Consider the following 27,878-nt stretch of genomic DNA (forward strand, 5'->3'; position numbering starts at 1 on the left):
CCTTCCTCTCTCCCTCTCTGTCCCCTCTGCCCTTCCTATCTCCACGTCTTCTCTTCACCCTACCCCTATATCCAGTCAGTTGCAAAGTCCCATTTATGTTGCCTTTACCAGATTTCTGTTATTTGGTTCCCACTTCTCCATTCACATGACTGTTCCTATGGACAAACCCTATCTTGTCTGCATTATAGCAACTGCTTTCTCATTAACTTCTCTGCTTGCTTTTTTCAGCACTTCCTCTCTCTGATCTGATGCTTGCACAGCTAACAAAGTGATATTCTTAACACACAAGTCTGACTGTTTTCTTCCCTGACTCAAAAAACTTCACTGGCCTCACAATGTTTCTAAGATTCCTCCTAAGAAGAATCTTATTTGATAGATGAAGTTGAATGAATTTGAGACTTTCACCGTCACATAGCAATTAAGTGTCTGAGGCAAACTTTGAGCCCAGATTTTCCTGACTTTAAATTGGGTTCTCTGTCCCTTGTGTGATACAAGGAGCAGGAAGAACAAAGCCCTCCAGAAGTTCAGTTCCTGTCTATTGTATCCCATTCTCCAAGGGGCCTGTGCCCCTGACCCAAGTTTTGGAGGTCAAACTCCTTCCTGATTGTTGTCTGTGTATAAACAAGTCATCCACCTTTGGAGGGAGGTCCGAACCAATGGCATCAGAATGCAGTGAAGTCATCGGAAACCTATGCAAATTTCAGAGAGCAGAGAGGGTGAGACATGGTCAGGACATGGGAAACAGATTTGTGCCTTGAAAGAATTACTGGGGAAGTGAGTAATAAGGAATGAATACCTAGCCTAGATAGGGGAGGGAGGGAAAAATGAGAAGTCTCTAATATCTTCATTGAATGTCTCCCTCACTCAACTCACCTACTCACCTACCTATACACTAAGTAATTATGGGAAATGATCTGTTTGTACACACAGAATCCTCAGGAAGGGGCCTGACCTCCAAAATTTGGGTCAGGGAACTGGCCCCTTGGAGAATGGAATAAAATACAGACAATGATTGAACTTCTGGAGAGTCTTGTTCTTCCTGCTCCCTGTATTACACAGGGGATAGAGCAACCATTTTAGACTCAGGAAGACCTGGGATCAAATCTTGCCTCAGACACTTAATAGCTTTGTGACCATGAAAGACCCTTAAATTCTCTCAACTTCATCTATCACGTGATGGTTATAATAGAACCTACTTCAGAGGGTTGTGGTGAGGATTAAATGAGGGCACCATTTAAGGGCTTTGGCAGCACTGTAGCACTATTGCTATGAACATGGTATAAGGTTAGGAGGGCCTTGTCGCCACTCCCACCATTTACTGGTAGCTAAGGAAGGGTAAGGGGAGGAGTGGGGTGACATCATTGTGAGTCTCCTGGTGCTAAAGAGCTCTCCAATGGGTGGTTTTCATTAAAAAGACTGAATAGACAGGTAAAGGAGGAAAATGGATGTGATTCACAGCTGGGCAGGGAAAGAATGAAAATGGAAAAGCCCAAAGCGTTCTCATTTCCTTGAGGTATGGAGAAGACATCATATAAAAGGTCCCCAACATCCCCACAGCTGAGCAGCAGACCTGAGTACTTCGACAAGTTCCCTTTCTCCGAGCACCAGGTAAGTCTCTTTCTTCTGAATTTCTAGCAAAGAACCTGAGCTCTGGGATCTCATAGCCTTAGAACTTTGCTTTGGAGATGAATAATGTGCTCTCCATAGAAAAGTGACTTCACTAAAGTCACACAAATAATTACTGTAGTAACAGTTTAAGACTAAATTCAGGTTTTCTCATTTCTAACTAGAGTGATTTATGGTTTATTGACCATTTCATTCTGCTGGAATAAATGAAAAAATCATATTGCTGCCTCCAGAACTGAAATTGAAGTATCTGTTGGTAGTATTTCATTGAACTATAGACCAAAGGGGAATAGATCTTAAGAATTTCTTTTTCATATAATATTACATATTCATGCATAAGTGTGTATTTATATGCACACATATGTACGCATATTCTGAAAAAAAAAAGATGGGGGACGTGCTCCCTCTCTTAGGAGTATTTGAAACAACGTCACATTGAAGAAGGTTTAGATTAGTGCTGCTTGGACCAGAGCCCAGGACTAGGAAGAAAGAGAGGGAGCTGCCCAAAGCCAGATTTAGGCTTGACTTAATGAAGTTCATGACCGTTAGAGTTATCCCAAATTCAAATAAAATACCATGGAAAAAAGTGGAAGTCTTCAAGCAAAGGCTGGATGAGGCTGGTTATAGAATGAGGAGATGTTTGTTCATGTCTGAGTTGGGCTAGATGACCCTGTGAATTCTCTTCTGACTTTGATATTATGTGACTCTGAGTACTTATGGTCAAAATGCTTTATTTTACAGATGAGAGCCTACAGCCAGTTGGGTGGTATAGTAGACAGAGTACTGGGCCTGGAGTTGTGGAGACATGAATTTAAATCTGGTCTCAGACATTTATTAGCTGTGTATCTCTAGCAAACCACTTAATCTCCATCTGCTTCAGTGTCCTCATCGGTCAAATGGGGTAATAACACACCTATTTCTTAGAGTTGTTTGAAGACCTGATGAGATCTTTGCAAAGTATTTTGGTATAGAAATGCTAGCTATTATCATTATTTTTAGAGAGGCACAGGGAGTTGTCCAAGGTAATCCAGCTAATTAGTGGAAAGCTAGGACTTTAACACTTTTTAACTTTAACATTAGAACTCTTGATCCTCTGAGTGTGTGGATGTGTGTGCACATGGGCATTGGGTACATTTTCCCCAAAATATACCATATATTCTGCAATAGGAGGTCTCAAGATTTCTTAATATGGGGTTTGTGAATTTCAGTATTTTGATAAAATATTTCCATATGATTAAATGAACTCCTGTATATTTTATTTTATGCATTCAAAAGTCTGAGGAGTCAACAGGCTTCATTGGTATAAGGAGTCCATGACAAAAAAAAAGCTAAAGCATACCCGATTTATATAGAACTATTCATTTAGGATCTTCAATATCCTTAATATATATTAATGCAACAGTTTAAAAAATTTTTTAATTGGCAGATCAGTATCTCTCTTATACAGTTTCTTTCCAAGTGACTTTAAAGTGTTTGAAGTTTATCCCAGAAATAGACCATATTACACTAATCCCTGTTGCTGCTTTGGACACTATAAGAAAAGAGACAGAAAGAGAAGGAGACGGCATAGACTGGGGAAAGAGCTCACAATTTGGCATTAGAGTAGATTTTTGGTCCCCATCTCAGCACTGTCCGCTTTTATGTAGGTGATTTAAACTGCCCAGACCTTAGCCATGTCTTTATCTGTAAAATGAAGACATTGGAAGAGATGATCTCTAATGCTCCTTCCAGTGCTAGACTTGATGCTCCCAGAGAGGACAAGGAAAAAGAAAAGTGTAGGGGAAGAGAAATCAGGCTTTGGAGACAAGAAGACTGATAGGAATGTGTAAGGAGAGGCAGTGCCAAAGATACAAAATGGCACTGGGAGTTTCAAGAACAGACTCTTCATAGTTGTATCCTGAAGCAGGACTGGGAAGGATAGGAAAACAAGGAATCAGGCAAACCTGATGACTATCCTTCTGTCTTCTAAGTTGGTCAGATTCAAAGTACATACTAAAAGTTAAATGGGTAAGAGAGACCTAGAAATATCATGAAAATCATGTTCTTCTGGAAGGACTTTGTTCTCTACCCATACAATAAAAGAGCTGGTATCATTTCTTCTCCAGGTTTCTCCACAACACTGAACCATGTCTTCCCAGCAGCAGAAGCAGCCCTGTACTCTACCTCCCCAGCAGTCATGTGTCTCCCAAACCAAGGAACCTTGTCATCCCAAGGTGCCAGTACCTTGCCATCCCAAGGTGCCAGAGCCTTGCTATCCCAAGGTGCCAGAGCCTTGCCATCCCAAGGTGCCACAGCCTTGTATAACCATTGTTAATCCCCCTTGTCAAGAGAAGTGCCCACAGGTCCCCAAGACCAAGCAGAAGTAAGATGGCTCTGGACTATGTCCTCCTGGGGACCAACCTTGGAGGCAGAATCTCCCTTAAATCAGCTTTCCACTTCTAACTGTTCAAGTTCTCTGTGTTGCCTGGGAAAGTTCTTTTCTGGTGATTTGCAGCCTTTACTTCCTGTGTTCCAATCAATTAGCAAGGTCCCTGCCTTTCCTTTGGGTCCTGAAAATGTTTTCAACAGAAATGTGTCCATTTCTACATATGAGGACCAGGCTGAAGCTCCATCTGCCTGAGCTGACCCTCTGGCTACTCAACTGTCAGGGCAAGAATCAGGATCATTCTAAGAAGGTTTCAATCCAGAAGTGATGAAATCCTCCCCTAATTCATTAAACTCACGTTCCATGCTATTTCTGGCAGTCTCTGTGTTATCATTAATTACTTCCTAGTCTTCTATGTCTTTTACTTCCTTCCAGGTTGGAGGTGGATGGGGGATATGCAGAAACTAGAGAATATCTTTCCTAACTCAGGAAATCTCAACCAAGGGTGAGGGTTGGGGTGGATACAGTTGCAGGGTATCTCATCCTGGCATGAGCTTCAGGAGCAGCTGGCAACATTCTGGGCATCCAGCAGACATTTGGTGAAGATTGGATGAATGATTAGGTAATCATCTTTCTAATCACTCTTTCCAAGGCTACTCAGTCCAGAGTTGTGCCTGGAACATCTGGCTCTACTGTTGGGTCCAATTGATGTCCAGAATCCAAACTGGTGCTGCCCTATGTCCACTTGTACCTCATCTTCTCTGCTACCAGCTCACCAACTGCCACTGGTGAAATGAAGAGTTCATTAGTACTGGAAGCCCATGAGGTTCAAGTTTTGGCTTTGCTGGTTACTACTGATGTGAAGTTAAACAAATGAATCTTCTCCTGTAAAGCAAAGTTTCTTCTATAAAGTTGGAATAATAATGTTTTCACTCACTACCTTATAGAATTTAAGTGAGGGAAAGTCCTATTTAAATTTAAATATACAGTATCATCATGATTTCTTTATGCTAATTCCCTCTCATCCTCATAAGACATGGAGTTTGTCCCCCTACAAACTCCTCAACCCAGACCCATTGAGTTGTAAGTGATTATCTAATCACATCCCAAATACTTTACAGATGAATAAACTCAGACCAGAAGGAGAGAATATGACATGCCCAAGACTGTGCAACATATTAATGGCTGAGTCAGGTTTAAAACTCATCTTTCAATTCTTAGGAAGGAAAAAAAAAGGATTTATTAAGTAGCTACGATGTGCTAGGCATTGTGCTCAACTCATTTGACCATCACAACCACTCTGGAAAATATCGTCTATTATTCACCCCATTTCACAGTTGAGGAATCTGAGGCAAAAAGAGGTTAAAAGATTTGCTCAGGATCACAGAGCTAGTAAATGTCTGAGGGCAGATTTGAACTTGAATCTTTGAGATGCCAAGTGCTGTGTTCTGTGCACTATGGTTCCACCTAGCAGCCTCTTAGCATACAGTTCTTTTCCACCAGCCTACACAACCTGGTTCCTTCCTGCCTTTCCACTCTTCTTATGGGTCTACTTGATGTTCCTCACACTGGACATTCCATCTGCCCTCTCCATGCCTCTGTACTTACTTACTGTTGCCCAAGCCTGAAACATGGTCTTTCCTTTCATTTACCTTTTAGAATTCCTCATCTCCTTCTAGTTTCGGTTCAGTTGCCATCCTATGGTTCAGATTTCTAGTCCAATCCGCTGCTAGTACATTCTCCTCTGACATGACTTTGTATCTACTTTGTATGCATCAAATCTATGTGTGTAGATATCTGTATATATATATATATATGTGCATATATAGGTATACACACATGAATACATGTATATATATATATTTATAGATATCTGCATGTCTGTCTGTCTGTATGTATTTATCTATCTATCAATAGCTAGGTGGTACAGTGGATAGAATGCTGAGTCTGGAATCAGGAAGATTCCTCTTTGTCAGTTCAAATATGGCCTCAGACAGTTAGTAGCTGTATGACCCTGGACAAGTCACTTAACCCTGTTTACCTCAGTTTCTTCATATGTAAAATGAGCTGGAAAAGGCAATGGCAAACCATGACACTATATTTGCCGAGAAATTGGCAAATAGGGTTATGAATAGTCACTTATGACTGAAAAACCACTGAACAACAACAGAATACCCACAGACACAGACACAGACACACACACACACACACACACACACACACACACACACACACACACACATTGGACTGGGCCTCCTGGCTCTATCCCTGGTTCAGAATCCAGATGTTCCTGCCCCCTTCCTCTCATCTGGCTCACATGCGGCTGCTGAAAGAATGGAAAGACCATCAGTATGGAAAGTCAAAGATATAGGTTCAAGTCCTGCCTTTACCATTTTTTTACCCATGTGACCTTAGCCTCCTATTGGTCTCCCTGCCTGAGTCTCGCCCTTCTCTAATGCTCCACATATCTGCCAGAAAGATTCTTAATGTATAGGACTGACAATGTCACCCTCCTGCTCAATAAACTCCACTGATGCCCTCTTGACTCAATGATCAAATCACATTTTATCTTTGTCATCATTTTTATAATTTCTATTTTTGTGTTGATTTTGTGATGGACAAAACTCTTGGTAGCTCACGGTCACACAGGTGATAAGTAGCAGATTGGGTATTAGAACCCAGTTCTTTGACTTTAAATCCATCAGTCTCCCCAGTGTGCCAACACTGCCTCCCAAAGGTGACTGCTCAGAATGACTTCCCTGGCTGTTGCAAAAGCTCCCTGTGGGATAGCAGTAAGCACTAAGGAATCTTAGGAAAAGTGGAACCTGATAACTCTTCCCCAAGTTGTTACAAGTTGATGGGCCATTGTCAGAGGGACAGGAAAGAATTAAATCACTTGGAACTGGAAACTCATGTACATTTTGGTGGGGCTTCTCAACATTAGTTCTGATGTTTGAATGTGATATGATGTTGTTGGGGGAAGTTCTGGACATGATTTCAATGTTGTAGAGACCTCTAGGTCCCTCTCCCAAGGCAGGGCAGCTCTTGTTCTGCAATGCATAGGAAGCTGTCTCCAATTTATCTCTTTTCTATCTTGTTTCTAAGTAGGCTTCTGTTTGCTGTCTCACCTACTACATTTTTCAAAAAAGTTTAAATGAAGTGCTTTTACATTACAAACATTTGTTTATTACTCTTATTTAATCAGAGATAAAAAAGTTAAGTAAAACGTATAATACAGTGACCTCAACTGAAAATGCCTTTCTGAGCCCCTCTTAATTCCAGTGCCTTCCCTCTTTTAATTATTTCCATTCTTTTGTGTGCTGTTTACTTTGTATCTGTTTTTTGCACTTTGTCTCCCCGCGTTAGACTATAAGCTCCTTGGTGGCAGGGACTGTCTTTTGCCTCTTTTTTTATCTACAACATTTGGCTTAGTGGCTGGCACATATTAGGCATTTAAGAAATTTTTATTGATTGAGTGATGTTCCACTTCACATTTGTAGCACCCCGTCCACGTCTCTACTGTTAAAATATCCACACCAAACTTACTATCTATGTGTTCTGTCCTCTTTTCAGATGAAAGTGAAGTTCTAGTGATGGCCCCTTTCCCCACTCCTTCCTGGTTTGCATATAATTCTACTTAAGTATCCCTTAAATTGCTTAAAAATTAGTCCATTTTTTGCGCCAAAAGAACATTTTTAATATCTCCTCTCTCTCTTATATTATAAGCTATATGCCATCAAGGATTTCTTTCCTTCCTTCTTCCCCTCCCCTCCCCTCCCCTCCCCTTCTCTCTCTCTCTCTCTCTCTCTCTCTCTCTCTCTCTCTCTCTCTCTCTCTCTCTCTCTCTCTCTCTCCTTTCTTTGTATTCCAGGTACTTAGCAGATAGTAGGCACTTAAATGGTTCTTGATTGACTGACTGGGGATCATGTAACTTGCCTAGGGATATACAGCTAGCATAAAATAAAGTCGTTCTTAAACTCAGGTTTTTCTGATTGACATGTGTCAGAATCGGTCTGGGGGTGGTAGTGAGTGAGATGAGGAGATTGTGAAGACTTTTCATAATAAAAATATGAGGAATATTGGATTTTCTAAATAAAATTTCTCTTCCATAAGGCCTCTCTCCTTAAGTGCTGTGGGCTGTAGCCAAAACTTGGAAGTTACTCAAATCTCCCCTTTGTTTGTTGTACTGTTGCCACATCAACACTACCAGCTCCCACTTCTCCCCCTCCCCTTTTTTTAAAGCCACATCAGCAGTTAAGTTAGATATTAGATGAGGTAATTGTGTTGGGATAGGTGAAGATTTCCTGGGGTTTGTCTAGTTTTCCCACTTAGATTGTGAGCCCGCCTCCCAGCCAATGGAGACGTGGGATAGTGGGGAGGTGGGATTCTCTGAGTTAGGGTATAAAAATTGTGCTTCAATTTCTGTAAGTTGCCTCCTTCCATCAGATTCCCCGACCTGGTGGAAGGACGTCCCTTTCTCGAGAATTGTAATAAATCTTTTTCTTTCTATTCTTATTGAGAAGCCTCTTCATTTATTTAAAATTTTGAGTAAGGGTCCTTTTATCCCATAGAGTAGGGTACATGAGTGATCAACCAATTGGAAAGGGGGGAAGAAGAATTTCTCCCCACCTCCCTGTGATAGCAATCATAAAGCTTGTCTCCAACATGACTACATCTACCCTTATGTTCCCTACCTTTGCCCTCTCTTGCGACTTATGCTCCCAAGCCATACTTTGGCTCCTGGGGCACTCAAAAGCTAAGTCATTCCAGGCACTCTTGTAATATGCATCAGTGGAAGAATTTTAAAACGAACAACATAAATGATCCCCTGAATTCATCTGTGGCTTATGTAAACAGGCGTCAAGCGAGGCTGAGGCAAGGGCAAGGAGTTGGGCAGCAGGTTTACTCCACAGGATGAAAGCCACAGCTGCACAGGTGCTCCTGGGAAGAACCGCCTTCCCCACCTCCATGGCTTCATGGTTTGCCAGTTTCCTCTGGGGAGCAGCTCTGTGCTCCAGGCCAGTGACTGATAAGAGTCCCATTTCCCTTTCATTTAGGAATAGAATGACTCCCAGACACCCACAGGATGAACAGTCATGGATGAAGACACACTTCCTCACTCCCACCCTCCTCAACATTACTTAGTTCCCTTATGTCACATTCAATAATTAACCAACACCTTCCATCATGCTATCCAGAATGTCCCTGCTCACTAATTAACCAATTTGCTTTCACCTTAAACCTTTTGCAATCATACCCATTCATCTTCTGACTTTCACCGAGACATGGATCCCTCCTCCATCCCAGTGTTGAGATTGGGGGTTATGGGGACTCCAAAATACTGACATGCCAGGTCCTGCTTGAATGAATTTGACACAAGCCTTCTTAAAGGCAAAGGAAAACAAAGTTTATTAAAGATTTGCCATACTGGGTTGACTCTTAAGGAGCCTATGCATTTGCAATACTTGTATTAACAAGGGAGCCAGATAGAATCTCAGCTAGACAGAGTTAGAGCTGGATTGAATCTGAATCAGAAAAAGCCTGAGGGAAGAATCCAGGTATTGTCAAGTAGTCTCAGATCCCAGGGATGGTCTTGATAGGAGAGGTCAGCCCTTACTCACGACCATTTCAAAACAGACCCTTTATCACAATCACTCATCAGCCTATCTTTCTCTGAGGTTCCTTTTTCCATCCCTGATGTTCATTTCTGACCCTTTTTACTGTCTTCTGATCGCTTCCAGTTTGCTCTCCTTCCTTTATCCATAGAGTCAGTACATCACCTTTTCCAGCTCCAACCCCTGTCCCCATACTTAAAGCCTCTGATATGCACATGAGTTTCTTCCTAAACATATCGGCCTTTTAGTTCACCATTTCAAATTCCATTACCTATTTTTCATCCTCTTAAGTCACCTAAATAGATTGTTACAGCCTTGTTCTCCCTGTCCCTGATGACTGTGGTACCTCCATGACTCACAACTGAATTTCTTCCCTGAAATTTGTCCCTCCCTTTAGAAAGAATTTCCTGTCCTCCCAACTCTCCCTCTGCTTTACTCTTCCTCAGCCTATTGTTCATTCTCACTCTGACCAACAGTTTCTCTACTCCTCCCTATTCTCCAAATTCTTTTCCTTTTCACTGTTTTCTGACACCTTCTTTATCCTATGGTTGGATCAGATCAATATCACAATATCCCAAGAGATCCTAGGTTCCCCTTATCTCAATACTAGCTATTCCTTGCCATATTAATTAAGCACCTGACATGTGTAAAATATTGTAGTGGGGCACAACATCTTGTGTAAAGATAAAATGATTTTAAAAAGATAAGGATTTTACACACAATAACTTTCATTTCATGTTAATTACAAATATGGCAAGGACACATTCCTTCTTTAAAATCTACTCTTGACCCTTGTTCTTTCTATTCAGTCATTTTAGTAGTGTCTGACTCTTGATGACCCCATTTGGGATTTTCTTGGCAAAGATATGGAAGTGGTTTGCCATTTCCTTTTCAAGCTCATTTTACAGATGAGGGCACAGAGGCAAAAGACGTTAAATGACTTGCTCAGGGTTTCAGAGCAAAGTAGTAGATTTGAACTCAAGTCTTCTTGATTCCAGGCCTGACACTCTATCTACTGTATCACTTAACCTAAAGTTACTCCTCTATGTATGTCTCTTCTCCCTTTCACAGTCACGCTTGTGGTGAGAAACCTCTACAATCATTTAATCCACTCATTTCTGAAACATTTGTAATTTGGCTTCTGAACCTGCCTCAATTCTATCAAAATTGTTCTCTCCAAAGCATGTACCTGAGCTAATGAATTAAAAAGCCTGTTCTTCACTTGGGCTTTCATTGGATTTTTTTTTAACATCACTGACCATCCCCTCCTCATAGATACTCTGTCTCCTCCTTTGGTTTACATAATATTGCTCGCTCTCCATTCTCCTTCTACCCATCTGACCACTCCTTGTCAGGCTCTTTTTCATCTTACATCCAATGAGTGCATGTGTCTTCCAAGGTTTTGTCTTGTGTCCTCTCTTCCTTGTTTAATCTGTCATCTGGTCATTTCATCAGTTTTGGTGAATTTAATGATCATCCCTAAATAGGTACCTCCACCTTTATATATCCAGCCAGGCTCAATCAATGTCATGAATTCCAGTTCCTCATTTCCAGATTTATTCTGGATTATTGAAGGAGATATCCAAGCAGTATCTCAAACTTAGCATGTCCAAAGTAGAACTAGTTTTGTCTGCCCCTCCTTCCCTCCATTCACACCCTTTTTCCAGGTTTCAGTATTTGTTTTGAAGGTACTACCATTTTCTCTTTAATCCAGTTTCACAATCTCTGTCATTCTCAGTCTCAGTCTCAGTCACAGTCTCTCTCTCTCTCTCTCTCCTTCTCTCTCTCTCTCTCTCTCTCTCTCTCTCTCTCTCTCTCTCTCTCCTTCTCTCTCTCTCTCTCTCCTTCTCTCTCTCTCTCTCTTTCTCTCTCCTCTTCCTTCCTTCTCTCCTTTCCTTTCTCTTCCACTCTTCCCCACTTTATTTTCTCCCTGTCCCCCCATATCCAATCAGTTGCAAAATCCCATTAATGCTATCTTTACAAGATTGCTTGTATCTGGTTTCCACTACTCCATTCGTAGAACTGCTCTCATGGACAAACCCTATCTCATCCATATTTTTGCAGTTGCTTTCTAATTAGTTTCTGAGCTTGTTTTTTCAGCATTTCCTCTCTGTAATCTATGCCTGCAAAGCTACCAAAGTGATATTCTTTTTTTTAAACTTTCTTTTTTCTTGTCTCTGTTTTCTTTCAAAACATTACTACTCCTTCTGAGGGGGGAGAGGAGGAGAAAGGGAGAGAATTTGGAACTCAAAGTCTTTTATTTTGCTCTAAATCATTGTTTATGAGAGAAATGCAAATTAAAACAATCTAGAGATATCATTTTATGCCTATTGGATTGGCTAAAATGATTTTTGAAAACTTATTTTTAGTTTTCAGCATTCATTTCCACATGATTTTGAGTTCCAAATTCTCTCTTCATCTTTCCCCTTCCCCCTCCCCTGAGATGGCATGCATTCTGATTACCCCTTTCCCCAGTCTGCCCTCCCTTCTATCATTCCCCCTGTCTTATCTCTTTCCCCATACTTTCCTGTAGGGTAAGATATTCAATTGAGTGTTTATGCTATTCCCTCCTTAAGCCAAATCTGATGAGAGTAAGGTTCACTCATTCCTTCTCATCTTCCTCCTCTTCCCCTCCACTGTGAAACCTTTTTCTTGTCTCTTTTATGTGAGATAATTTACCCCATTCTATCTCTCCCTTTCTCCTTCTCCCAAAATATTCCTCTCTCACCCCTTAATTTTGTTTTTTATATACCATCCCTTCATATTCAACTCACCCTGTACCATCTATCTATCTATCTATCTATCTATCTATCTATCTATCTATCTATCTATCTATCTATCTATCTATCTATCTATCTGTCTGTCTGTCTGTCTGTCTGTCTGTCTGTCTGTCTGTCTGTCTGTCTGTCTTTCTGTCTGTCTGTCTGTCTGTCTGTCTGTCTGTCTATCCATTTCCTCCAACTGCCTTAATACTGAGAAAAGTCTCATGAGTTACAAATATCATCTTTTGATGTAGAAATATAGGCAGTTTAACTTTAATAAGTCTTCTCTTATGATTTCTCTTTCTTGTTTACCTTTTCATGCTTCTCTTGATTCTTGAGTTGAAAGTCAAATTGTCTATTTAGCTCTAATCTTTTCATCAAGAATGCTTGAAAGTTCTCTATTTTATTGAATATCCATTTTTTCCTCTGAAGAATTACACTCAGGTTTGCTGGGTAGGTGATTCTTGGTTTTAATCCTAGTTCCTCTGTCCTCCAGAATATCATATTCCAAGCCCTTTGATTCTTTAATGTAGAAGCTGCTAGATCTTGTGTTTTCTTGACTGTCTTTCCAAAATATTTCAATTGTTTCTTTCTGGCTGCTTGCAATATTTACTCCTTGACCTGGGAACTCTGGACTTTGGCCACAATATTCCTAGGAGTTTTCCTTTTAGGATCTCTTTCCAGAGGTGATAGGTGGATTCTTTCAATTTCTCTTTTACCCTCTAGTTCTAGAATATCAGCGCAGTTTTCCTTGATAATTTCTTGAAAGATGATGTCTAGGCTCCTTTTTTGAACATGGTTTTCAGGCAATCAAATAATTTTAAAATCATCTCTCCTATATCTATTTTTCAGGTCAGTGGTTTTTCCCATATTTCATATTTCTTCTGTTTTTTCCTTCTTTTGGTTCTGTTTTATAATTTCTTGATTTCTCATAAGTCATCAGCTTCCATTTGCTTCATTCTTATTTTTAAGGAATTGTTTTCTTCAGTGAGCTTTTGGACTTCCTTTTCCATTTGACCAATTCTACTTTTTAAGGCATTCTTCTCCTCATTGGTTTTTTGGACCTCTTTTGCATTTGGGTTAGTCTATTTTTTTAAGGTATTATTTTCTTCAGTTTTTTTTTGGGGGGGGGGGTCTCCTTTAGCAAGCTGTTGACTTGATTTTCATGATTATCTTGTATCACTCTCATTTTTCTTCCCAATTTTTGCTCTACTTTTCTTACTTGATTTTCAAAATTCTTTTTTAGCTCCTCCATAGCCTGCAACCAATTCATATTCCTCTTGGAGGCTTTTGATGTAGGAACTTCAACTCTGCTGTCCTTCTCTGTTGTATGCCCTGGTCTTCCAGAAACATCATAAAAGTACTTTGCCTATAGAATCTTACACATGATGTTTGCTGATCTTCCCAGTCAAACACTTGACTTTCTGACTCTTTGTCAAGACAGGACTCTGCTTCCAGTGGGGGTGGGGGTGGGGATGGGTGTATGGTCAAAGGTTTCAGGTATTGTGTATCATATCCCACCATCTGTGGGGCCAGAGTTCCAGAAGCAGCCTCTTCTCCTGCTACTGGTCTTTGCTGCCACCACTCCCGCTGTCCTGGGGTTGGGGTTGGACCTGGCCAGACCATGGGATCTTCTTTCACCTAGGTCCCACAGAGTTTTCCCGCTAACCTTTTTGGTGTTCGTGGGTTGAGAAGCCTGGAAACTGCCTCAGGTGCCAATGATTCAGCCCTCTGAGGTCTACTCCAGCCTGTCTGTGCTGGTGCAGCCAACGCTGGACAGTGCTTCACTCCCTGTCCAATGTGAATGACACTTCCTGTTGCCTCTCCAGGTTGCCTTAAGTTGGGAATTTGTTTCACTCTGTGATTTTGAAGGTTCTGTAGCTGTACAATTTGTTTAGGGCCGTTTTTTTTACAGGTATTTGGATGCTATTGGGGGAGAGCTCAGGGAAGTCTCCGGTTTTACTCTGCCAACTTGACTCAGCCCCCAAGTGATATTCTTAAAATACAAGTCTGAACACCTAGATTCAAAAATCTTCACTGTCCCTTCATGTTCCTAAGATTCTTCCTAAGAAAAATCTCAACTGTCCTTGACTTCATAGAGACACATAAATCTTCCTTCTCAATCAGTCTGTTTGTGAACTCAAAATGTTGTTTAATCTGTGACCTGACTTAGCTTACCTAGAGAGTTTGTTTCCTTAGGGAATGCACAAGATGATGCTTCTGTTTGTTTGTTAAGCACTTATAAAATTGAAGGAAGTGTGAGATTTTGGGGTTTTTTTCCTTTAATTTTTATGACCTAGGAGGAATATGCAAGATTGCAATATAGAAAAGAATAATTTCTCTGTCCCTTTGATGTAATTTTGCCCATAAGAAATCTTATTAGAGTCTTAATCAAAGTTTAGGTTTTCTCTGAGGCCTGAACCAACTCCACTACATAAAATCTCAGTTTTTAACTCTATCATTTCTGTATTGGAGTAAATATATTTGGCAGCAGTTACCTGACACATGAACTCAGGGAAGAGATATTTTCTCCTTAACAGAGTACATATGTCCTCACTTACCAGAAAGCTCCTCAAGGGCACAGATGATTTCAGTTTTTTGGTTTGGAATCCCCAGCACCAAGTACCAGTGCTTTGAACATGGTGGGAGCTTATTCAATATTTACTGAATTTAAGGAAATTGATGATGATCAGAGGTGTCAAAGACAGAGCACTTGAGATGTGTACAGTCCACAATATTTCCTAGTACTGCCCAAATCAGATTAAAATGTAATTGGAAAATATTTAACAAAACAATTGAATGAATAAAAATAAGAAATACATAAACAAGTGTGATTTTCAAACTCAATATGCAGTTTGCAGGGATCCTTATACAAGATTTAGTTGTCCCCATTTGTACTTGAATTTGAAGATAATGGGGTTTGGAAGAGGGGAGGTGATTAGAAAGAAGTGACTCTTGAATAAGTCAGACTTCTGATCTAGCCAGACTTCAATAGCTGGGCTTAAAATATAAGCTGCTTTAGGGTAGAACTGATTTCATTTTTGTTCTTTTATTCCTTGTATACAAATGAGCTTTAAGAAATTCTTGGTAATTTGAATTGAATCTTATTGACATGAATCATATATGCACTGGTCAGATAATTTTTCAGCACCGTGACTTCTTGTTAGAAAATCCTTTAAGGAATACTTGTTGAAAAGACATGGATAAAACTTATTCAGCATAAGGTGTGGAAATCATGTCATGTATAGCTTTGGAGGAAGGCCCGAATCAATGACATCAGAATTCATTGAAATCATTTGGAACCTATGCAAATTTCAGAGAGCAGAGAGGGTGAGGCTTGGTCAGGAGATAGGAAGCAGGTTTGCTGCCTTGAAAGAATTACTGGGGAAGTGAGTAATAAGGAATGAATACTTAGCCTAGACAGGGGAGGGAGGGAGAAAGGTGGGGCTGGAAGCCCCTAATGAGAAGTATCTAATATCTTCATTGAATGTCTCCCTCACCCAACTCACCTACTCATCTGCCCATACACTAAGTAATTATGGGAAATGATCTGGTGGTAAACACAGAATTCTCAGGAAGGGGTTTGACCTTCAAAATTTGGGTGAGGGCACTGGCCCCTTAGAGAATGGAATAAAATACAGACAGTGATTGAACTTCTGGAGGGTCTTGTTATTCCTGCTCCTTGTATTACACAGGGGATAGAGCACTCATTTAAGAGTCAGGAAGACCTGGGATCAAATCTTGCCTCAGACACTTAATAGCTATGTGACTGTGAAAGTCCCTTAAGCTCTTTCAATTTCATCTACCAAATGAGAGTTCTAATAGCATCTACTTCAGAGGGTTATGGTGAGGATCAAATGAGGGAACCTAAGGAAAGGGCTTTGGCAGCATTGTAGCGCTAGTGCTATGAACATGGTGTAAGCTTAGGAGGGCCTTTTCTCTGTTCCATCATTTACTGATAGCTAAGGAAGGGGTAAGAGGAGGAGTGGGATGACATCATTGTGAGCCTCCCTGGTGCCAATGGGTGGTTTTTATCAAAAAGACTGAATGGACAAGTAAAGGAGGAAAATGGATGTGATTCACAGCTGAGCAGGGAAAGAATGAAAATGGTAAAGTCCAAATCCATTTCATTTCCTTGAGGCACGGAGAAGACATCATATAAAAGGTCCCCAACATCCCCACACCTGAGCAGCAAGCCTGAGTGCTTTGACAAGTTCCCTTTCTCTGAGCACCAGGTAAGTCTCTTTCTTCTGAATTTCTAGCAAAGAACCTGAGCATTGGGATCTCATAGCCTTAGAACTTTGCTTTGGAGATGAAGAATCTGACCTCCAGAGAAAAGTGACGACTAAAGTCACACTGTATGTTACTGCAGTAATAGATTAAGACTAGCTTCAGGTTTCCTTTTTCTGACTGGAATTATTTAAGCTATTTTCATTCTGCTGAAATAAATGTACAAATCATAATGCTGCCTCCAGAATTAATATTCAAGAATATATTGACAGTATTTCCTTGAAACACAGATCAAGAGGTAATAGATCTTAAGAATTCCTTATTCATGTAACATGTATATACATACATAAGTGTATATGCATGTGTTTATATGTATTTCTTTGTGTATACATATGTATGTATATTCTGAAGAAGACTAGAGGTGGGGAACGTGCTCCCTCTCGGGGGTATAGGAAGCAATATCACATTGAATAATTAGATTAATACTTCTTGGAGCAGAGCCCAGTACTAGGAACAAAGAGAGGGAGCTGCACAAAGATAGATTTAGGTTTGACTTAATGAAAGAATTTCATGACAGTTAGAATTATCTCAAATTCAAATGAAATTCCACAGGAGAGAGTGGAAGTCTTCAAGCAAAAACTGGATGAGGCTGGTTATAGAATGAGGAGAAGTTTGTTCAGGTAGGGATTGGGTTAGATGCCCAATGAATTCTCTCCTGACTTTGAGATTATGTGGCTCTGAGCATTTACGGTCAAAATGCTTTATTTTATAGATGATACTGTAGAGATAGCTGGGTGATATAGCAGACAGAGAGCTGGACCTGGAGTTGTTGATACTTGAATCTAAATCTGGCCTCAGACATTTGTTAACTGTATGTCCCTAGCAAATTACTTAATCTCTATCTGCCTCAGTGGCCTCATCAGTCAAATGGGAAAATGTTTGAAGGATCTGATGAGATCTTTGTAAAGTATTTTGCTGTGGAAATGGCAGCTATTAACATTATTTTTAGAGAGGCAAAGGGACTTGTGGAAGGTCACACAGCTATTTAGTGGAAGAGCTAGTACTTTAACACTTTTTAACTTTAACATTAAAACTCTTGCTCCTCTGAGCGTGCGTGTGCTTGTGTGTGAGTGTCAGTGTACTGGGTACATTTTCCCCAAAATATAACACATTATCTGTATTTGGAGCTTTCAAGATTTCTTAACATGGGATTTTTGAACTTGGCTTTTTAATAGTTTGATAAAATAGTTCCATATAATTAAATGTGCTCCTAAATATTTTATTTTTTGCATTTAAAAACCTGAGAAATCTACAGGCTTCATGGGCATAAGAAGTCCATGATGCACAAAAAGCTTAAGTATGCCCAATTTATATGGAACTATCCGTTTTCAATAAGATAGTTATTGTTATGCCATATTAATGAAGCAGTTTTTAATGTTTTTCAGTCAGCAAATCAGAATCTCTCTGATACAGTTTCTTTGCAAATGACTTTAAAATGTTTGAAGTTTATCCCAGAAATAGACCATATTACACTAATACCTGCTGCAGCTTTGCACAGTACAAGAAAAGAGACAGAAAAGGAGATGGCATAGGCTGGGAAAAGAGTATCCATTTGGCATTCTGTCAACTCTTATTGCCCAGCCCTTAGCCATGTCTTTATCTGTAAAATGAGGAGATTGGAAGAGATGATCTTTAATGCTCCTTCCAGTGCTGGGCTTGATGCTCCCAGAGAGGACAAGGAAAAAGAAAAGTGTAGAGGAAGAGAAGACAGACAGGGACGTGGAAGGAGAGGCATGGCCAAAGATGCAAAATGGCCCTGGGAGTTTCAAGAACAGACTGTTCCTAGGTGAGTCCTGAAGCAGGACTAGGAAGGATAGGAAAACAAGGAATCAGGGGACACTGAAGACTATCATTCTGTGTTCTAAGTCAGATTAAAAGTATATTTTAAAGGGAAATGGGCAAGAGAGACCCAGAAATGTCCTGAACATCTTTTTCTTATAACTGGGCCTTGTTCTCTCCCCATATGATAAAAGAGTTGGTATCATTTCCTCTCCAGGTCTCTCCACAACACTGAACCATGTCTTCCCAGCAGCAGAAGCAGCCCTGTACTCTACCTCCCCAGCAGCCATATGTCTCCCAAACCAAGGAGCCTTGCCATCCCAAGATACCAGTGCCTTGCCATCCCAAGGTGCCAGTACCTTGCCATCCCAAGGTGCCACACCCTTGCATAACCACTGTTACTCCCCCTGCTCAACAGAAGTGCTCACAGGTCCCCAAGACCAAGCAGAAGTAAGATAGCTCTGGACTATGCCCTCCTGGGGATCAACCCTGGAAGGCAAAACCTCTCTTAAATCAGCTTTCTAACTGCTCAAACTCTCCATATTGCCTGGGAAAGTTCTCCTCTGGTGATCTACAGCCTGTATATCCCATGTTCCAATCAATTAACAAGGGCCCTGTTCTTTCTTTGGGTCCTGACAATGTTTTCTACAGAAATGTGTCCACCACCTGGGGATTCCTAAGCATGAGGATCAGGCTGAAGCTCCATCTGCCTCAGTTGACCCTCTGGCTACTCAACTGTCAGGGCTAGAATCAGGATCAATCTAAGGTTTCAATTCAGAAGTGATTAAATCCTCCCCTCATCCATTAAACTCACTTTCCATGTTATTCTGTCTCTCTGTGTGTTCTCATTGATTGCTTCCTGGTCTTTTATTTCTTTTTCTTCCTTGCAGGTTGGAGGTGGATGGAGGATATGGGGAAACTAGAGAATATCTGTCCTAGTTCAGGAGATCTCAACCAAGGATGGGGGCTGGGGTGGATAAAGGTGCAGGGTATCTTACCCTGGCATGAACTTCAGGAGCAGCTGGCAACATTCTGGGCATCCAGTAGACATTTGGTGAGCATTGGATGGATGATTAGGTAATCATCTTTCTAATCACTCTTTCTTAGGCTACTCAGTCCAGAGTCGAGCCTAGAGCATCTGGCTCCACTTTTGGGTTCAACTGATGTCCAGAATCTGAAATGGTACTGCCCTGTGTCCACTTGTACCTCACCTTCTCTGCCACCAGCTCACTACCTGCTGCTGGTGAAATGAAAAGGCCATTAGCTCTGAAAGTCCAAGAGGCTCATGTCTGGGTTTTGCCCATTGCTGTTGATGTGACCTTAGACAGATTAATATTCTCCTTTAAAGCTCTGTTTCTTTTACAAAGTAGGTATAATTATGTTTTCAGTCACTACCTTATAGAATTTAATTGGGGAAAGTCCCATTTAAATTTAAATATACAGCACCATAATGATTTCTTTACGCTCCTTCCCTTTCATCCTCAGAAGACATGGGATTTATACCTCTACCCACTCTGCAATCCATTATCTAATCATTTCCCAGTTACTTTACAGATGAATAAACTCAGGTCAGAAGGAGAGAATATGACTTCCCCAAGTTTGTACAACCAATTAATGTCTGAGTTCTGTTTAAAACTCATCTTCCAATTCTTAGGAAGGAAAAGAGGACCCATTGAGTAGTTACAATGTGCCAGGCATCATGCTAAACTCATTTGATCCTTACGACCACTCTGGGAAATACCTTCTATTATTCACTCCATTTCACAGTTGAGGAATCTGAGGCAGAAAAAGGTTAAAAGAGTTGCTCAGGATCACAGATCGTTTGCTAATGTCTGAGAGCAGATATGAACTTGAGTCTTTGAGATGCCAAGTGTTGTGTTCTGTGCACTATGGTGCCACCTAGCAGCCTCTTAGAGCACAGTTCTTTTTCACCATTCTACCCTACCTGGTTCCTTCCTGCCTTTCTACTCTTCTTATGGGTCTACTTGATGTTCCTCACACTGGACATTCCATCTGCCCCCTCCAATGCCTCTGTACTTATTGGCTGTTACCCAAGCCTGAAACATCATCTTTCCTCTCATCTGCCTCTTAGAATCCCTCATCTCCTTCTAGTCGAAGTTCATTTGCCATCCTATGGATGAGGTTTCTAGTACAATTCATAGCTAGTATACTCTACTCTCCTCTTTTGTATCTACTTTGTGTGCAACAAATGTGTGTGTTTATATGTGTATATATGTATATGTATGCATGTAAGTATACATATATTGATATCTAGATGCATATCTGTCTATCTATAGGTAACTAGGTGGTACAACAGACAGAATGCTGGGCCTGGAATCAGGAAGACTCTTCTTTCTGAGTTCAAATCTGGCTTCAGACACTTATTAGCTGTGTGACCCTGGCCAACTCTGTTAACTCTGCCTCAAGTTCTTCATCTGTAAAAGGAGCTGGAAAAGGCAATGGCAAAACACTCCAGTATCTTTTTCAAGAAAATGCCAAATGAGGTCATGAAAAGTCACACACACACACACACACACACACACACACACACACACATACACATATACACACACATGGACTTGGTACTCCTGGCTCTATCCCTGGATCCAGCCTCCAAATGTTCCTGCCCCCTCCCTTTCATCCTGCTCACACTGTGCTGCTGATAGAATGGAAAGACCAGTAGTATGGAAAGTCAAAGATACATGTTCAAGTCCTACTTTTACTACTTTTTACCCATGTGACCTTAGTCTCCAGCTGGTCTCCCTGCCTAAGTCTCACCCTCCACTAACTCATACTCCATGTTTCTGGCTGAGGGATACCTAAAGTATAAAGCCTACTCAGTATAGTCCACTGACTCCCTCTTGACTCAGTGATTAAATTATATTTTACCTTTGACTCATTCCTTTTTTGTTTTGATTTTTGTGTTAGTTTTGTGATGTACAAAAGTCTTGGTAGCTCAAGGTCATACAGGTGGTAAGTAGCAAATTGGAGATTAGAACTCAAGTCTTTGATTTTAAATCCATCAGTCTCCCCAATGTGCCAACACTGCCTCCCAAAGGTGACAGGTCAGAATGACTTCCCTGGTTGTTGTAAAAGCTCCCTGGAGGACACTGGTAAGAACTAAGGAATCTTGGGAAATGTGGAACCTGATAATTCTTCCCCAAGTGGTTACAAGTTGATAAGCCACTGTCGGAGGGACAGGGAAGAATTACATCACTTGGACTTGGAGGGTCATGTACAATTTGGTGTGGTTTCCCAACATTAGTGGTGACTTTTTTGTGTGGTGTGGTGGTATGGGAAGCTCTGGATAAGATTTCAATGCTGTAGGAATCTCCAGGTCCCTCTCCCAAAGTGGGCCAGCACTTGTCCTGCAATGCAGAGTCTTAGGAAGCTGCCTCCAGTTTACCCAATTTCTATCTTGTTTGTAAGTAGGCATTTGTTTGCTGTCTCACCCAGTCGATTTTTCAAAGAAGCTTAAATGAAATGCTTTTACATTGCAAACATTTGCAGATTATTCTTATTTCATTAGACATAAAACGTTAAGCAAAACTTGTAATAAAAAAACCTAACTCAAAGTGCCTTCCTCAGCCCCTCTTAATTCCAGAGACTTCCTTCTTTTAATTATTGCCTTTCTTTTGTATGTAGTTTCCTTTGTATGTGTTTGTTTGCACCTAGTCTCCCCCTTTAGACTATAAGCTCCTTGAGGGCAGGGACCATCTTTGACCTCTTTTTGTATCTGCAGCATTTGGCTTAGTAGCTGGCACTAAAGAAGTGTTTATTGATTGAATGATGTTCCACTTCACCTTTGCATCACCCCATCCATGTCTCTACTGTTAAAGTATCTACACCAAACTCATTGTGTATGTGTTCTGCCCTCCTTTCACCAGTTCAGATCAAAGTGAAGATCCAGTGATAGCAACTTTCCCTCTCCTTCTAGGTTTGCGTAGGATTCTACTTAAACAGCTCTTAAATGTCTTAACAAATTAGCCCATCTTTTCTTCCAAAAGAACACTTACAATATCCCCTGTCTCTGTTAGACTGTAAGCTGTATGTCATCAAGAATTTCCTTCCTTTCTTTGTTCTTTCCTTTCCCTTTCTCTTCATTTCTCTCCCCCCCATCTGTCTCTGTCTCCTCTCTGTCTCTCTTTCTGTCTCTGTCTCTGTTTCTCCTCCTTTCCTCCTTTCCTTGTATACCAGGTACCTAGCACATAGTAGACACTTAGTAAATGCTTCTTGATTGACTGACTGGGGATCATGTAATTTGTCTAGGGTTATGGTATGGTATAGTATAATATAATATATATATATATACATACACTATATAATATATACTGTATAGTATATATACTATAGTGTAGTATAACATATATAGCACAGCTAGTATAAAATAAAGGCATTTCTCAGACTTAGGCTTTTCTGAGATCTTTCACCATTGGTGTGTGTGTGTGTGGGGGGGGGAAGTGGGGGAGGGTACATGAGTGACCAGCTAATTGGAAGGTGGGAAAAAGAATTGCTTCCCAATCTCCCTGTGATAGCAATCATAAGGTTTGTCTCCAACATGGCTACATTTATCCTCCCTAGCTTTGCCCTCTCCTTCTGCTACTTAAGCTCCCAGTCAATTCCCTTCCAAGAAATACTTTGGTTCCTGGGGCACTCATAACCTAAGCCCTACCAAGCAGTCTTGTAATATGTACCAGTGGAAGAATTAAAAAAAAAAAAACCAATGATATAAAAGATCCCCTGAATTTGTGTGTGGTTTATGCGTGTCAGAGAGCATACTCTTTGTGTTATTATTGATTGCTTCCTGGTCTTCTATTTCTTTTTCTTTCTTCCAGGTTTGAGGTGGATGGAGAATATGGGGAAGCTACAGAGTATCTCTCCTGTTGCAGGAGCTTTCAAGTAACGGTGGGGTTGGGGTGGATAAAGGTGCAGGGTATTTGGTCCTGGCAAGAGCTTCTGGAGCAGCTGGTGGCATTATGGGCATCCCCAGACATCTGGTGAGCATTGGAGGGATCATTCGGTAATATACACTCTTTCTAGGGCTGCTCAGTTCAGAGTTGTGGCAGGCATATCTGGCTTTACTTTTGGGTCCAACTGATATCCAGAGTCCAAAATAGTGCTGCTCTCTCTCCACTTGTACCTCACCTTCTCCCCCACCAGCTCATCACCTGCTACTGGTGAAATGAAAAGACCATTAGTACTGGAAGCTCAAGAGGTTCGAAGCTTGACTTTGTCAATTGCTACTGATGTTAACTCAGACCCCTCTAAATGTACTTCTCTAAAGCTCAAGTTTCTTCTATAAAGCAGGGATAATAATGTTTTCACTCGCTACCTTATGGAATTTAAGTGAGGGAAAGTCCCATTTAAATTTAAATATACAGTATCATTATGATTTTTATGCTAATTCCCACTTATTCCAAGAAGACATGAGGTTTATACCCCTACCAATCTTTCAACCCAGTCACATCCCATTTACTTTACCGATGAATAAACTGAGGTCTAGAGGGAGAAAATATGATGTGACCAAGACTGCTTAGCATTTTAGTGGCAGAATTTGGTTTACAGTTCATCTTCCAACACTTAGGAAGGAAAAAAGAATTTATTAAGTAGCTACTACGTGCCAGGCATTGCACTAAACTCATTTGATCCTCACAACTCTGGGAAACATTTGATTATTAATCCCATTTTGTAGTTGAGGAAACTGAGGCAGACAGAGGTTAAGTGACTCATTCAAGAGCATAGGGCTAGTAAATGTTTGAGGGTAGATTTGAACTGAGGTCTCTGAGATGCCAAGTGCAGTGTTCTGTGCACCATGAAGCCATCAACAACCTCTTAGCACAGTATTCTTTTCCACCAACCCAAACAACCTGGTTCCTACTTGTCTTTTCACTCTTCTTATGGATCTGCTTGATATTTCTCACACTGGGCATTCTATCTGCCCTCTCCAAGCCTCTGTACTGATGGCTATTACCCAAGCCTGAAATGTTGTCTTTCTTCTTATCTATCTCTTAGAATCTCTGATCTTCTTCTAGTCTCAGTTCTATTGCCATTCTATGGATGAGGTTTCTAGTCCAACGTACTGCTAGTATATTCCCCTTTGAGATGGTTTTGTATCTACTTTTTAATGCATCAAATATATATGTGTGTGTATATACATGTGTATGAATATAGGTATACACATATGTATGTGCACATTTATGCATATATCAATAGCCATATGGATATGGATTTCTCTCTCTATCTATAGGTAGCTAAATGGTGCAGTGGATAAAATGCTGGACCTAGAGTCAGGAAGACTCATCTTTATGAGTTAAAATACGACCTCAGAATTCTACTAACTATGCGACTCTGAGCAAGTCACTGTAATGTTAATGGGATGTAAGATCTTCCTGTCCATTAATAGGCCTCTTGTGGAGCCCATTACTGGAAGCTTGCTTGTAGGAAGGCTTTCACAACTTTTGTTAATTTCTAATTAGACAGTGAATCATGAAGGTTGTGATGCCTTCTGGTTTGAGAAGTGTATATATAACCTGAGGTGAGGTTTTGCTTTGGGGGCTCTCTTATGAGAAGGATCTTGAGATTTCTTGGTTGAGACTCTGACTGGCCATATATTCAGAGCTCTCCAACTGCTCAGATGACAATAATGCTTTGCTTCAGGCAGTAGAGTCTTGTCCATTGGTCTTTATTTCTCTGCTTTTATTTTCTCTGTATTTTCTCTGAAGTTCAGGGTACTGACTTTCCCCCTGAATTAGTCAATGTAATTAAAAAAGATTGTTGACCCCTTAAACAGCTATCTTTCCTGGTAAAGCAGGTCTAAGAATCTGTGCTAGCAGTCATCATGGATATGCTAGGGTGCTTGCCTTTACAGTCACTTAATTCTTTTTGCCTCAGTTTCTTCATCTATAAAAGGAGTTGGAGAAGGAAATAGCAAACTACTCTAATATCTTTGCCAAGAAAACCCCAAATGTGGTCAGGAAGAGTTGGACATGACTGAAAAATGACTGAAGAACACCGGAGTGCATCTGCAATCCGCTCTTCCCCCAGTATCAGCAAAGATTTATTAAGTACTTACTAGTTGCCAAGCACTAGGGTCACAAAGGAGTAAGCAAAAAAAAATTAACATACACACACACACACACAGATATATACACACTCACAGATACACTTCCTGAGTCAGGGAGAGATTTATTATTTATTTATTTCCTTGTGTCCCCAGTGTTCAACAAAGGGTCTGGCAACCAATAAGTGCTTAATGAATGTCTGTTACTCACATAATATATTGGATGGATATGTAATGCCACTCTTTTTCTAAGGCTACCAGTCCAGTATTGGGTCTGGTGCTCCTGGCTCTACCCCTGGGTCCAGCATCCAAATGTTTCTGTCCCTTGCCTCTCATCTGGCTCATACTCTGCTGCTGATAGAATGGAAAAACCAGTTGGTGTGGAAAGTCAAAGATACGGGTTCAAGTCCTGCCTTTACCATTTTTTTACCCATGTGACCTTAGCCTCCCATTGGTCTCCCTGCCTAAGTCTCACCCTCTCTAACTTATGCTCCATGTATCTGCCCCAGGGATTCCTAAAATACAGGAATAACAATGTCACTCTCCTGCTCAGTAAAGTCCAGTGACTTCCTCTTCACTCAATGATCAAATCACATTTTATCTTTACCTCATCATTTTTAAAATTTCTACTTTTGTGTTAGTTCTGTGATGGACAAAAGTCTTGGTAGCTCAAGGTCACACAGGTGGGAAGTAGCAAATTGGGAATTAGAACCCAGTTCTTTGACTTTAAATCCATCAGTCTTCTCAGTATGCCAACACTGCCACCCACAGGTGACAGGTCAGAATGACTTCCCTGGTTGTTGTAAAACTTCCCTGTGGGATGGGCAAGAACTAAGGAATCCTGGGAAATGTGGAATCTGATAATTTTTCCACAAGTTGTTACAGGTTGATGAACCACTGTCAGAGGGACAGGGAAGTGTTACATCACTTGGAACTGGAAAGTTATGTACATTTTGGCGGGGCTTCTCAACAATAGTTGTGATTTTTTTATATGTGGGGTGGTGTTGTTGGGGCAACCTCTGGACATGATTTTAGTGTTGTAGAGATCTCCAGGTCCTTCTCCCAAAGCACACCAATGTGTGTCCTGAGCTCATAGTCTTAGAAAGCTGCCTCCAATTTATTTCTTCTCTATTCTTTTTACATAGGTAATTGCTGTCTCACCCATTAGATGTTTCAAAGAAATTTTATTGATGTGTTTTTACATTACACACATTTGTCAATTACTTTTACTTCATCAGAGATAAAAAAGTTAAGTAAAACTTGTAATAGTGACCTAACTGAAAGTGCCTTCCTCAGCCCCTCTTAATTCCAGTGCCTTCCCTCTTTTAATTATTTCCTTTCTTTTGTATGTAGCTTACTTTGTATGTGTTTGTTTGCATGTTGTCTCCCCCTTTAGACTATAAGTTCCTTGAGGACAGGGACTGTCTTTTACCTCTTTTTGTATCTACAGCATTTGGCTTAGTAGCTGGCACACAGTAGGCACTTAAGAAGTGTTTATTGATTGAATGATGTGCATCCTCACTTTTGTAACACCTCTCCACGTCTCTGCTGTTAAAATATTTACACCAAACATTGTCTATGTGTTCTACCCTCCTTTCACCAGTTCAGATGAAAGTGAAGTTCTAGTGATAGCCTCTTTCCCCACTCCTTCCAGGTTTGCATATGATTCTACCTAACTCTTAATTGTCTTAACAAATTAGTCCCTCTTTTCTGTCAAAAGAACACTTGTAATATCCCCTCTCTCCATTAGATTGTAAGCTATGCATCATCAAGATTTCTTTCCTTCATTTCTTTGTTCCTTAGTTCCTTCCTTTCCCCCTCTCTTCATTTCTCTCTCTCTGTGTCTCTCTCCTTTCTTTGTATTCCAGGTACTCAGCACACAGTAGGCACTTACTAAATGCTTCTTGATTGACTGAATGGAGGCCAGTTAACTTGCCTGGGATTATGCAGGCTTGTATAAAATAAAAACATTCCTTAAACTCAGTTTTTTTTTCTGACTGAGATCTTTCTGTATCAGTAGCGGGGGTAGTAGGGTACATGAGTGATCAGCTAATTGGAAGGGGGGAAGAATTTTTTCCCAGCCTCCCTGTGATAGCAATCATAATGCTTTTCTTCAATATGACTACATCTACCCTCATCCTCCCTAGCTTTGCCCTCTAGCTCTGCTACTTAAGCTCCCAAACACTTCCCTTCCAAGTCAGACTTTGGCTCCTGGGGCACTCATAAGCTAAGCCATTCCAGGTACTCTTGTAATATGCACCAGTGGTAGAATTTTAAAACCAACGATATAAAAGATTCCCTGAATTCATGTGTAGATTGGGGTCAAGAGAGGCTGAGGCAAGAGCAGGAGTTGGGCAGAAGGTTTACTGCACTGGATAAAA

General features: G+C 40.7%; 1 protein-coding gene across 1 annotated transcript; it reads left to right on the top strand.

The window, feature by feature from the left end:
- Nucleotides 1-1,507: 1,507 nt before the first annotated feature.
- On the top strand, nucleotides 1,508-23,739 carry LOC140523086 (uncharacterized). The gene is made up of 5 exons (XM_072638147.1): nucleotides 1,508-1,608; nucleotides 3,732-3,988; nucleotides 18,672-18,887; nucleotides 23,273-23,434; nucleotides 23,598-23,739. The coding sequence occupies exons 2-5, from the start codon at nucleotides 3,753-3,755 to the stop codon at nucleotides 23,737-23,739; spliced, it is 756 nt and encodes a 251-aa protein (XP_072494248.1). The 5' UTR covers nucleotides 1,508-1,608; nucleotides 3,732-3,752.
- Nucleotides 23,740-27,878: the final 4,139 nt, after the last annotated feature.

Source organism: Notamacropus eugenii, chromosome 2 (genome assembly GCF_028372415.1).
Source record: "Notamacropus eugenii isolate mMacEug1 chromosome 2, mMacEug1.pri_v2, whole genome shotgun sequence".
NCBI classification, from domain to species: domain Eukaryota; kingdom Metazoa; phylum Chordata; class Mammalia; order Diprotodontia; family Macropodidae; genus Notamacropus; species Notamacropus eugenii.

Excerpts from the sequence above, each read along its gene's own strand:
- LOC140523086 (XM_072638147.1), top strand. The coding sequence starts at position 3,753 with ATGTCTTCCCAGCAGCAGAAGCAGCCCTGTACTCTACCTCCCCAGCAG. Across the intron at positions 3,989-18,671 it reads GTCCCCAAGACCAAGCAGAA|AACCATGTCTTCCCAGCAGC; the intron begins GTAAGATGGCTC and ends TCCACAACACTG. Across the intron at positions 18,888-23,272 it reads GTCCCCAAGACCAAGCAGAA|GTTTGAGGTGGATGGAGAAT; the intron begins GTAAGATAGCTC and ends TCTTTCTTCCAG.